The 13,638-nt window shown below is 26.3% G+C and overlaps 2 protein-coding genes across 2 annotated transcripts in view; both read left to right on the forward strand.

Annotated features, from left to right (window-relative positions):
* Positions 1-386: 386 nt before the first annotated feature.
* LOC124947449 (glutathione synthetase-like) lies at positions 387-3,898 on the forward strand. The gene is made up of 11 exons (XM_047489571.1): positions 387-1,306; positions 1,373-1,556; positions 1,693-1,768; positions 1,877-2,010; positions 2,093-2,135; positions 2,239-2,312; positions 2,403-2,567; positions 2,664-2,817; positions 2,907-3,014; positions 3,129-3,403; positions 3,494-3,898. The coding sequence occupies exons 1-11, from the start codon at positions 1,207-1,209 to the stop codon at positions 3,618-3,620; spliced, it is 1,440 nt and encodes a 479-aa protein (XP_047345527.1). The 5' UTR covers positions 387-1,206; the 3' UTR covers positions 3,621-3,898.
* A 2,039-nt stretch (positions 3,899-5,937) lies between these two features.
* LOC124947522 (dynein axonemal heavy chain 1-like) overlaps positions 5,938-13,638 on the forward strand; it is a 38,492-nt gene continuing 30,791 nt past the window's right edge. Inside the window, exons 1-21 of the mRNA XM_047489796.1 lie at positions 5,938-6,176; positions 6,278-6,607; positions 6,753-6,882; positions 6,966-7,136; positions 7,260-7,607; positions 7,671-7,795; positions 8,015-8,221; positions 8,320-8,788; positions 8,864-9,188; positions 9,243-9,374; positions 9,451-9,771; positions 9,845-10,022; positions 10,087-10,219; positions 10,358-10,903; positions 10,987-11,213; positions 11,306-11,548; positions 11,666-11,779; positions 11,859-12,114; positions 12,196-12,358; positions 12,544-12,654; positions 12,753-12,844. Coding sequence (XP_047345752.1) covers positions 5,938-6,176; positions 6,278-6,607; positions 6,753-6,882; positions 6,966-7,136; positions 7,260-7,607; positions 7,671-7,795; positions 8,015-8,221; positions 8,320-8,788; positions 8,864-9,188; positions 9,243-9,374; positions 9,451-9,771; positions 9,845-10,022; positions 10,087-10,219; positions 10,358-10,903; positions 10,987-11,213; positions 11,306-11,548; positions 11,666-11,779; positions 11,859-12,114; positions 12,196-12,358; positions 12,544-12,654; positions 12,753-12,844 — 4,860 coding nt within the window. The remainder of the gene's footprint in view (positions 6,177-6,277; positions 6,608-6,752; positions 6,883-6,965; positions 7,137-7,259; positions 7,608-7,670; positions 7,796-8,014; positions 8,222-8,319; positions 8,789-8,863; positions 9,189-9,242; positions 9,375-9,450; positions 9,772-9,844; positions 10,023-10,086; positions 10,220-10,357; positions 10,904-10,986; positions 11,214-11,305; positions 11,549-11,665; positions 11,780-11,858; positions 12,115-12,195; positions 12,359-12,543; positions 12,655-12,752; positions 12,845-13,638) is intronic.

Consider the following 13,638-nt stretch of genomic DNA (forward strand, 5'->3'; position numbering starts at 1 on the left):
ACAAAGATACATTTTTATCTCATTTTGAATTTCTTAAATTTTTTAATTGTATTTACATGCTGCACATATTATATATTTATTCTAAATAAATTATTGGAATTGATTAGTTTCATATTTTCGAAATTAACTTTAGGGCCATGCACAACTATATGTACTTTCTAAATCTTAGAAAAAAGTTTTCTCTTTTTCGTAATATTGATGTCCGAAGTGATTGGCTTACTATAACCCATTTTTAAATTAAAGAATTTTGTCCCTCTAATGTTAATCCCTTAAACTATTAGACATTACAAATTGGACGTCATATCATTATTCATTTTATGAACTTAGTTTAATAACTACACTTATTTTATTTATTTTGCACCATATTTAACGTTAAGATCTTTTAACTAATCTTTTAAATTTGGAAAAACAAACATTCTTACGTTTCGCGAAAATGTTTTATAAAATTTCAATAGAATCAGTTTAGATATTTCATTAATTTTAGCTTTTAAAGAAAATTAAGTATTAAATCATAAAATAAAAAAATTATATTTTAAAAATAATATCAATTTGCTTAAAATTATAAATCAAATATTTTACAAAAGTATAGTGTACAATTTGGACAGTATTAATTCGGCCATTATATTAAAATTTTTACATAAAAGTGTTTATTGTCAAATAGGCGCCATATTCAAGATTTGTAAACAATCAATTTGAAATTTGAAATAGCACTTTGCATAATGGTATACCATCTATAGACGTAACATTTTGTAAACACATATACGGATACATACACATACATTAGAAAACGTTATGATTCGTGCAGAACTTCAAATAAACTTGAATAATTCTATTTTTATCAAAATGTATAACGATGCAATATTTTTCGTAATGATGATCGCATAAAATATTTCTGCGATCATATCTATAAAATAAATGGTTAATTTTTATTAGGTTAGAATTTGTATATTATCATGTGATGCTGTGCTCCGTTACTATTTGTAATTGGTTGAATTGATCTTTATTTGTATAATTTTTATCTCATGGAATGTTGCGCAATATTGCCATATCATAGAATGGTTCTTTAAAGTTATTATTGATTTTGAATTTATTGATAGTTATTACTTAAAATCATAGTAATTGTGATTCATGCATTTTTAAATAATGTGTTGAATATTGATTTTTATATATATTTTATATTTTTTGTTGTGATTTTATCAAATTATAATGAGTACATTCCAGTTACAACCTTGTGTAGATCTTGATCTTTCAAAGAAAGAGTTGCAAGATCTTATAGATAAAGCCAAAGATTGGGCAATAATGCACGGTATGTATTCTCAGAAAAAAAAAATAATTACAATACTTATTATTACAAGATTTTTGAATATTTCAGGTATTAATATGAGATCAAAGCAAAATTTTAATAAAAGTCAAGTACAAATTGCACCTTTTGCTCTATTACCTTCAAGCTTTCCAAAGAAGTGTTTTGAAAGAGCAAAAAATATACAAGTATTATTAAATGAAATTATGCATAAAGTAGCACATGATGATAATTTTATTAGACATACTTTAAAAGGGTAAGTGATATTATAATCATATAAAGCTTTGAGTTTATATTTGCCAATTCATTATTTACTAAAAATACATGTGTGTGTGTGTGTGTGTGCGTTATATATATATATATATATGTATATATACATATATATGTTTCAGAACAATTGAAGTTGATGATTTTACTGCACGGTTATTCAATATATATGAAACAGTTTATGAGGAAGGATTTGCACAAGTAAACAAAATTTTATATATAGTGTTTATTAAATAGTATAACGATTTTTCAAATATAAAATGTTTTTCTTGTATTTTATTAATAATTGTTAATGATTTTTTTTTGCAGGATATTAGTCTTGGATTGTTTAGATCTGATTATTTATTACATAATGGTATTGATAAAGAGATTAAACAAGTGGAATTAAATACAATTGCGTCTAGCTTTGCTGGTTTGTCTACGATTATTACGGAATATCATAGGTATTTTATGCCATTATATAATGTTTTTATATTTTATAAAAAATAGATATTTATATAACTTGTTTTATTTATTTTTTTTTAGATATATTTTAATGGAATTAGGACATGCAGATAAATTAGAATTTGTAAGTGTCTTACTTAAAAGAAGATTATAATAATAATTATATCATAGATCATATTATGGTTAATTATGTATTATTAATTTAATTATTTTGTATTGGTTTAAAGCTACCATTGAATAATCCTGTTATTGGACTTTGTAAAGGATTAACTCAAGCATGGTCATTATACAATGACAATAGGTAAGTGTATATCCTGTTTTTTATATGATATTTATAATTGTTGTATATAAACAATAATATTAATAAATGTATATTATCGTTTAATTTCAGGGCTGTGATATTGATTGTTGTTGAAGATATTACCTATAATATAAGTGATCAAAGATTTCATGAATTTGAAATACGGAAGCTAAATCCTGCTATTAAGGTTATCAGAAGAAGTTTAAACACTCTGGTACTTGATGCACAATTAGGATCTAATAAAGAATTAATTGTGTGAGTATATATTTATTTCACTATTAATCAATTTTAATTTATATATTAAAGACAAATATCAATTTCATACAAATTAATATTTAAAAATATTTTTAGAGATAATCTAGTAGTTGCTGTAGTATACTTTAGATCTGGTTACGAACTTCAGGCATATCCTACTGAGAAGGAATGGGCTGTACGTTTACTTATAGAACGCTCTAAAGCTATAAAATGTCCATCAATACAATATCATTTAGCAGGAACTAAAAAAGTGTGTTAAATTTTTAATTAAAAGTTTTATAGTGGTTATATATTTTTAGTATTGAATTTAAAGATAAATTTTTTTTTTAATTTTCACAGATTCAACAAGCTTTGGTTGAACCAAATGTATTAAACATGTTCATAAAGGAACCTTCTTCTGTGGCAAAACTTCAAGAAATATTCACTGGTTTATATTCATTGGATTTTGTAAGTATGTGTATTATATGTATATACAATAATAATTGTATTATTATATGTAATTGCATAATACTCATAACTTCTTTTATTTTTAAAAATATAAATTATATGTTAACATAACAGAATGTAGAAGCAGAGGAAATCATAACAAAAGCTATACAGGAACCTGAAAAGTATGTTCTTAAGCCACAACGTGAAGGTGGTGGTAACAATCTATACAATGAAAACGTCAAAACATATTTAACAAAAATGAGAAATTCAAAGGAGCGCACTGCATGGATTCTTATGGACCGTATTAATCCTCCTTCACAAAAGAATTATCTTATCAGTCCAAATGATATAAACTATCAGTTATCTGATGTTATATCAGAGCTCGGTATATATGGAGTAATTATAGGGTAAGTTTATGTCATATTTACTTATTAGTTTTCTTTTTGTTATTGATGTAATGCATTGATTAATATTACTTTTTATTTATATATTTTTAGAAATCATACAGATATATTATATAATGAAGAAGCTGGTCATATTCTAAGAACTAAGATGTCAACTGAAAATGAAGGAGGTATTATTGCAGGTGTTGGAGTTTTAGATAGTCCTTATTTAGTAACATAATATAAAAGCAATAATTATAGATATCATTGAGTTATAAATGTTACAGAAAAGAATTTCTTAGTTTTATAAATTAATTTAGTCATAAAGGTTTGCTTAAATGCATATACAAAATATTGCTATTTGTTTAAGAAAATCCATATAATATATATACGTAAATAATTTATGAAATTAAATAAAAGAGGTATGTTTATAATTTATGAAATTAAATAAAAAAAAATATATTGTTTAAGCAGGTGTTGGGTGTTAAGAAGAATGATAAAAAGATATATATATATTTAGATTTTATTTACTTTTAATCTTCTTAGTTTATATATATTTTATGTAATAATAATCAATAAATTTAATTTGAATTAATATGAAATGACGAGATATTAACATTTGTCGTTTTCTAACAAAGATTTTATATTTCCATTAAAAAAAATAAAGTTGATCTTGAGACTTTAAGACATTTATCGAATAAGAAATAAATAATGCTGTTATGTTTACCTTCTTAAACCAAACAATTTTTGATTCAAACTTTCTTTTAAAAAATGCGTTATTTTTGAAATATTTAGGTGTCTATTATAGAATATAATAATCCATATATATATATATAAGTAAATTAGGCATCATGAAAATATCAATATTATTATACATATATATAATATAAATAAATAAATAAATATATATATATATATATATATATATATATATATATATATAATTTAATTTAATTGAATATTATTTAAAATTTAATAAGTTACTTTTCGTATATGATAGAAAAAGAGACACTTCATAATTAGATTATTCATTTGACAACTTATATTATTAATATTTAAATATAGTTTCATTAATAGATATTCATTTCAAAAATAATTCTTAATAAATTTTTCTTGGCAGGTAAGGAATTATAAGATAAGAATGACGGTACGATTGCGTTTTTTAAATACATTTTATCTGTTATATCGGTGACACTTATGTAATTTCTTAGATAACAGAAATGAGACGTGTTATGAGTTGTGACTTTTTTTTACATAGATATCTTTTACTATAAACGTATAAATATTTCGTCGAAGGAAAAAATAGTTATTTTATCAGAGATATTCTCACTCAAGTTATGTTTATTTTTTTTAACGTTTTCTTATGATTTATAATTTAAATGAATAATTTAGATAAACAAATTCTTCATGCGTGAAAAAAGATTTAATATTGTATTTGTGTGATAATTAAAAGAAATCGTTAAAAAATATTGATATGATAGAAGAGAAAAATTTACAGAGAAAAAAAAAAAAGGAAGATTAGAATAAGAAATAATTTTTGTTTTATTTAAAATTTAATTAAATATTAGACATAGTGATCAGAGGCGTAACTTTTTTTGATACGTCACTGATTAATCAAGTTTCTTAAAAGTGACGCTAGGCGGCGTTTCGATCAATTCAGATTTTTTTCAAGTTAAAACGATTTCCTTTAATAAAATAGGATATTGTCTAATATGAAATATTAGAAAAAGTCATAATTATTATGAGAATATAAATGTTACTAAAAGTATTTGAGAAATAATTTATATTATATGCTGTAATATAACGATAATTATAGGTACGTTAGGAAAAAGAAAAATTTCTTTATTTTATAGTCATCTTGATCCACGAAAAAATTATTCAATTAAATATGTCGATTGTTAATCATTTCAGTTTCAATAAAATGGATCCGATCTATAAAAATAATCAAATTCGATCTAAAAGAGGTTATTATTCCGAAATTGTTACGGGTCAGTAAATGATACTTATGATATAATCAATATCTAATTATTATATCAATAAATAATTAATAATATCAATAAATAATTAATAATATCAATTACTAATTAATAATTATATCAATTTTTTGATTACGATTTAAATCATTTATAGGTACGTTAGAATGTCCTTTAAATCCGGCATTACATCTTCTTCCTACTGTACCAAGAAGAACTAAACTTACTTGGCAAATATTTACTGAGGAACATGGTGCTATTGTAAAAAATCTTATACCTACAAAGTCGAAATATTTTTTGGGTGCGGCTGAAAGATGGATGACATTTCCTGAAGACAAATCGATCGTAATTGAATAAGTGTATTTTCGTTTAATGATTGTGTTAATGATTATGTTAATGTTTCATAAAATATTATATATATTTAATATAATATTTTAAAATAATTAATATATTATAATCTTATAATATATTTTATATTTTATAAAATTTTTTATAAAATATAAAAACTTGACATTATGACATTCCGAATAATGGTACTTATCGATAAAGATATTTCCGGCTGAGACATTCGCACCAAAGGTTCAAATGGAATATAACGTGGAATCCAAGCGATTGCCACGAAATGTTGAAATGGAAAGGCTACGTAGATTGTATAGAAATCAAAATTTGGATGAGGCATTAAAGAAAGAGGGAGTTTTACCATGTAATATTTTACCCCCAAAAGTAATTTTATCATTGTCATCCGAGGAAGAAAAATACGGGTTATATTCCAAGATAAATTACTTGCCCCTTGAGATATTTGACGACGAGGAATTTGACTGTCGGTAAAAAATATCTCGTATAAATTTTTATTCCATTAGAAATCATTTTAATTTGCGATAAAAGCGTTTTAATGTGTTTATATTATTGTTCGTACGTATCACAGAACGTCGAAAGATTGGATAAATTTGGGTCTTATTGATGGCGTTCGACATCCGTTACCTGCTATGTCTTTTGTAGAAAAAGTTAGAACCAATGAACGAAATAATTATTTGTCCGATGTACAATTAAATAATTTATATGGATGGCATCTTTCTGCAGTAACTGATTATGATAGCTGCAAAAAATTGTGGACTGTCTTCACATTGGACGGTTATAAAAGAACTTTTTTATTACCTAGGATATATGTCCGATTTATTGCCGAGGATCCTAAAGTTTTTGCGAGACGGGTTGCAGCTGCAGTGAAAGAAAGACAAATAGTCGAAACGCATATTAGGTTATTAATAAATTGAATATAGTTAATTTTCTTATTAAATTAACTGTCTTATTTAATTATGTATTTAGTATAATTAATCAGTTTCAATTATACTAAATATTAATTTCATAGCTTTCTTCACTTTATTTATATTGCATTATTATAGATATAATTTTTATTTGGATTGTATGGAAGTAGAAGATATACCGACATTGAATAAGAAGGAAAAGGAAATTATTATTCGGCTTTGTACAAGGCAACATTTTGTTCATTACAAAATTCAGAATATTATCGCTGTAAGTATATACAAATTTCTCATTTTCGCAAAAAATTATTGTTATAATATATTATATTATGTCGTTATTCATAAATTATTCAGCTAATGGACGAAATAGAGCGTGATTATCGTCGAACTATGTGCGATCTTATGTGGAGAAAAGTGATAAAGCATTCTCCAAATATATTTAAATTTTTGCAAATAGAATTCTATACGGACGAAATTGTGGTACCACAAACGGGAAAAATTTGTACGGGGATGAAAAATTTTAACGTAATACATTTAAAATAATTTATTTTGCTTGAGAATGTTACTGTATAAAAATGTCTGAAATGAATTATGTATTATACGCATATGTAATTTGAAAAATTGGATAAATTTATATAATAATTTTAGGAAATTAAAGATTACTTTCATTGGTTTACATTATACGTATTGCCAGAAGTTTATGAAGTTGTACGTTGTGTAGTCTACGAATGTGCTTACGTATCAAGGATGAATTTATTTGTATCGAATTATGGAAAATCAATGTCACTGATCGAATTCGAAAACCAACAAAATCAAACTACGACAATGGCGATGAAATATTTAAAAGAACCATGGTTAGAAAAAATAACGCAATCAGTTAGAATATATTTGAGAGATGTAGGAAAAGGATGGTTTAATCTCGATCAAAAGTCTGCTGAAATATATAACGTTATGAAATTGAAACGTCTTATGGATCTCATTGTTTGCCATATGCAAGTCTGTATTTAATAAAATAAATAATAATTAAATATTAATAAATATATATTATTTTCTTTACAGAATGCTTTGCGAAATCTTGTAGAAAATTCTGTTTCTTTGTACATCGAAATGTTAGAAAGTCCAGGAATTTGTATAGTCGATGTTGACGATAATTTTATTTGGGGAGATGATCTAGTGAATACCCAGTATGGTTGTACTGCTCCTCCTATTTTTCAAGTAAATCTTATGATGAATAACGAAGGAGCATATTATTCTACTAAGCTTGAAGCTTTCAAAGTAATCATATATAAAATATTAATTTTAAGTTTAAAAATGTTCTATCATTTATTTATTTATTTTTTACAATTTTAGGAATCTATTATATTTATTTTTGATAATTCGTTGACACTGTGCCATCAAATAAGACAAGTACATCCATTTCTACTTACTTTCCTTAAATTTCCAACGAACCTTTTTCTTAGTTCAGTCGGTTTATATGATGAAAGGATATGCGACATTAGAAATCGTTTATTGAACATATACGAAAAGGCAATCATACCTTTAAAAGCTTATGCCAAAGAATATTATAAATATCTCGAATTTTTCGAAATGGATATTGAAAAATATATCGAGTAAGTTAAGACAGTATTTTTGTTTAAATCAACAGTAGATTAATCGTTTAATTTGCAAATATTTATTACTTAAATATCTGAAAATATTATATTCTTAGGGACTTCAAAAATGAAGAACATACCGCTATCGAGATTACAGATGAAATATCATTTCATCGTAGAATAAAAAAGAATCTTGAAACTACTTTACCAAAAAATATTTTCATTGGTCCGTTTAATGTAAATGTACAACCTTTGAAAGAATTTTTAATGACGAAGCGCGAAAATTGTTCCACGCGATTACTCATTATGTTTACGGACAAACTTCGTTATAAAATTAATGAAATTTTGGACGAATATATAGAAATAAATGTAAAATTGAAAGAAGAATCGAAGAATGTGGAACATTTATTTGATAAAAAAGAGTGGATGGAAACGATTCCGTTGACAGTAAAGGGTATTGATGAAAATATGCAGAAAGTGAAAATTGAATTTGACATTTTAGAACATTTTCGTTGGAATTTATCAGATGAAGATTTTAATGCAAAATGGGAAGCAATTGGTTATCCTCATAAAATAGAACAACTGGTAAAGAGTTCTCTATTGAGATTTTATTTCTGCGAATGGGATATATAAAAATATTAATTATAAATACAATTGTAGATCGCTGAAACTGAGGAACGTTTTATGGCAGAACAGGATAAATTTTTGAAAAATCAATTACAAGATGAGATAATGTTGCAAGAGAAAATAGATACGCTTGTAGGAAGCGTTGCTAATATTGCATTACAAACGAATATTAATATGGTACATGAGATTGCTATTGATATTAAAAGAGTTTGGAAATCGATGAAGGAATCTCAGGAAACTGGAATAATGTTAAATGAGCGTCAAAAATTACTTGGACTTCCTGTTGTACCATTCGAAAGTCTTATCAAACTTATGAAAGATTTCGAGCCATATCAAACGCTTTGGACAACAGCATCAGGTATTTATATAGTTTACAAATTTACGAGAAAAAGATAATTTATTTTCATTTTAGATTGGTTGAAATGGCATGAAATATGGATGGAAAATCCTTTAATAACGATTGATGGCACCAATATCGACAATTATGTAAATGAAATGTACAAGGCAATGTCCCGAAGCATAAAGATTTTCAAAGAATTTCCAAGTATTAAATTTAAGAATCTATTAAACAGAGTATACACGATTCGAATCAGTAATCAAGGTACTTTTATTTTGATCAGAGGTTGTCGCTGTAGCCGAGAATATAAAGGATCAGATAGAAGACTTTAAGCCTTACATAGGGATGATACAATCTCTTAGGAATCCAGGCATGAAACCTCGACATTTCGATGAACTCAGCATTATCACTGGCATACAAATGGCACTAACACCAACATTGACATTCAAAGAATTGGTTCTTCTTGGTATTATGCAGTACGAAGAAGTTGTAATGAAAGTTGCTGATGAAGCGGAAAAAGAATATTCGATAGAAGGGATTTTGGATAAAATGATCAACGCGTGGGATACTATAACAATGGATGTTATTGCTTATAAAAATACAGGTTTGGATTTTATTATGATCAATGATTAAAATTTTATTTTATACAAATTTTAAGTATTATCATTATCTATCAGGTACATATATCATGAAAATTGCCGATGAAACTTTAATGCTCTTAGATGATCATATTCTAAATGCGCAACAAATTAGTTTTAGTCCTTTTAAATTTGCATTTGAGGAACGGTTTGAAGAGTGGGATAAAAAATTTAAATTATCACAAGAAGTTATATCTTTATGGATAGAGGTACAAAAGTAAGTTTTATAGATAAATTTATTTTGAGCGTGCTTTCATTTATATTTTTTCCACGTTCACAAGACATTGGATGTACTTGGAACCAATCTTTACTTCAGAAGATATTAGTCGACAATTACCGGTGGAGACAAGAAAGTTCAATACTATGGATCGTACTTGGAGACGGATAATGAAAGCAGCCTACGACTGTCCTTATGTAATTAATAGTATTTTTCACATTTTTCAAGACTTAATATTATTTTAATATTTCCCTGAAGAAGTTACACCATTAATGATTTTCTTTTTATTATTATTGTGATAATAATAATTTTTTTTCTATGATTGACATTTGTAGATAATGAAAATCTGTCCAGATAATGTACTCTTAGAAAGTTTGAAGGAGTGCATAACCCTGTTAGAAGTCGTACAAAAGGGTTTGGCTGATTATTTAGAAACTAAACGGATGGTTTTTCCACGATTTTTCTTCCTTAGTGACGATGAGCTGCTCGAAATAGTTGCTCAAACAAAAAATGTGCAAGCCGTACAACCTCATCTTAAAAAGTGTTTTGAAAATATGAGAGAATTGAGATTCGAAGAAGATCTAGCTATTACGAGAATGTATTCAGCGGAATATGAAGAAGTTGTATTAAGACCACCAGTCTATCCCATAGGTAACGTTGAGAATTGGTTGGGATTGGTAGAAGCAGCTATGCGTAATACTTTAAGAGAAATTATCGGCGAGGCTCTTCAAATCGTTGATGAAATAAGTAGAAAGGAATGGGTGTATATGTGGCCTGGTCAAGTTGTTCTTTGTGGTGGTCAAACTTATTGGACAGCTCACGTTGAAGATGCTATAAAAAATAACGCACTGCGCTCTTTTTATGAAGTGATGTTATCGCAAGTAAATATTGCGAAATTAAGTTAATTATTATTATTTTTTTTTAATTAAATATATTGTAAGTTATCGTTTTTAATGTTTCATAGTTGGATGATCTGCGGGAACTTATAAGAAGTCCACTTACTGAAATCCAAAGATTAATGCTCGAGGCTGTAATTATTATCGAAGTACATGCAAGAGATGTTTTATATAAACTAATTGAAGAAAATGTAATGAATGTTAACGATTTTGATTGGATATCACAGCTACGATATTATTGGGTTGATGATAGCGAATTAAAAGTTCGCGCGGTAAATGCGGAGTTTTCATACGGGTAAATTATATTTAATATAATATGTAGTGTTATACATTATTAAGATTTAGGAGAAAAGCTTAAAATTATCTTTTTAATTAATTACTTTTCAGTTACGAGTACTTAGGTAACAATGGTAGATTGGTTATCACTCCTTTAACGGATCGATGTTATTTAACTCTCACTGGCGCTCTTCACTTGAAATTTGGTGGAGCACCTGCTGGACCAGCTGGAACTGGAAAAACTGAAACGACAAAAGATTTAGCTAAAGCATTTGCTATTCAATGTGTTGTTTTCAATTGTTCCGATCAGTTAGATTTTTTGTCCATGGGAAAATTTTTCAAGGGTCTTGCCAGGTATTATATAATCCTCTTATACGAACTGTATAAAAAATATAAGTATAAATAATTTTTATTTTATATATTATATTTAATTTACGTCAAATAAGAAAAAAATATTATATTCTTTTATAGTGCAGGAGCATGGGCATGCTTTGACGAATTTAATAGAATAGATATCGAAGTATTATCTGTAATAGCACAACAAATTATGACTATTCAGAAGGCTCAACAAATTAGAGCTGAAGTGTTAGTTCTTATCTTCTTAATGTGATATTTCAATGTCTATTCGAAATCCCTCTCACTTGATCTCAATACATTTATTTAGATTCATCTTCGAGGGAGTAGAAATTACACTTAAAGCTTCCTGTGCGATTTTCATCACGATGAATCCAGGTTACGCCGGTCGGACAGAATTGCCCGATAATTTGAAAGCTCTTTTCCGTCCAGTTGCTATGATGGTGCCAAATTATGCTCTTATCGCAGAGATTTCTTTATTCTCCTACGGGTTCTCTAATGCTAAGACTCTCGCCGGAAAGATAACAACTACTTTTAAATTAAGTTCCGAGCAACTCAGTACACAGGTTGTTTTATTTTTCTATTAGAAATAAATTAAGATTTATATCATATTATCATTTTGTCCTCAATAGAGTTTATTTTCGTAGGATCATTATGATTTTGGAATGCGTGCTGTAAAGACTGTTATAGCGGTGGCGGGTAATTTAAAAAGAGAATTGAAAGATGTTGACGAACAACAAATTTGTTTACGCGCTTTAAGAGATGTCAATGTGCCGAAATTTTTAAGCGATGATCTGAAATTATTTAACGGTAATAAGATATCTTATTAATCATTATACGTATTATCGTTTTATTTTTATCATTATCAATTAATTAATTAAGCAATTAATTAATTAATCTATCAATTAATTAATCAATTAATTGATTAATCAATCAATTAATTAATCAATTAATTTTAATTCAAATCTTTAATTAGCTTTTATTATATTTTAAAGGGATTGTATCTGATCTCTTTCCGCAATTGACTGAATTACCTGTAGACTATGGAATTCTTGAAGCGGAAATCTGTAAAACTATTTTAGAAAAGGGCTTAGAGAAAGTCGATGGTATCTATAATAATTAGTTAATTGTTTCATAAGTTATATAAACTAAATAGCTGTTAATGAATAAGATACTTAATTATTATTATATGTTGTAAATTTAGAATTTGTCAAGAAAATTATTCAGCTGTACGAGACCACTTTGGTACGTCACGGATTGATGTTAGTTGGACCAACTGGATCTGGGAAAACAAAGGTAAGATTATTTTATGTTCTCCTTTTTTTTTTTTTTTTTTTTATAATTACCTAATATAATTCGTTAAAAAAGCTTTTCTGTTTTTTCTGATAAAATCTTTGGAAACTTTTTATGTGCCTTTTTATAATATGTTAATTCTAACGTTTACTAGTGCACAGTCAATACTTTTATTCGTTTTCTGCATTAAATAAGACTCGAGAAAACATGATAAAAAAAATTGATATAAAATTCGAGTCATATCAATCATTAATTAATAGAATTTATTAGATATCGATATAGCGTAATTCATTATTTTCATTAATTAATTTAAATTTAATAATGAATCTCATTTATGTTTATTTATTTATTATCTGTTATTAATTATTTCAATGATAGAGATATCATATCTAAATTTTGGGATCACTTCACACTTTGTTGGTAATTATAATTATCAATCCTATCATTTTATATCATATATCACACATTTATTTATACCCCTCTGATAGGCAACATACTATACAAACTTATATAAAGACATTATCTATCACGGAAATATTCAAAATAGTTTTATATTGGTAGATGGTATTTAATAATAACAATCATTGCGTAACAAAGTAAAACGTGATGTCTATTTTCATGTCATTGTCATTCAATATTCGTATAAATAATAACAAGGCAGAAAATTTTAATTTAATTTACTTCAATTAATTTTAGAGATATTCATTTGTTATAAGTTTAACAATGATTTTATTATTGTCGATTAGAGCCAATTAATAGATATATCTCATTTTGAGATATATTATTTAATTTGAAAA

The sequence above is a fragment of the Vespa velutina genome, chromosome 3 (genome assembly GCF_912470025.1).
Source record: "Vespa velutina chromosome 3, iVesVel2.1, whole genome shotgun sequence".
NCBI classification, from domain to species: domain Eukaryota; kingdom Metazoa; phylum Arthropoda; class Insecta; order Hymenoptera; family Vespidae; genus Vespa; species Vespa velutina.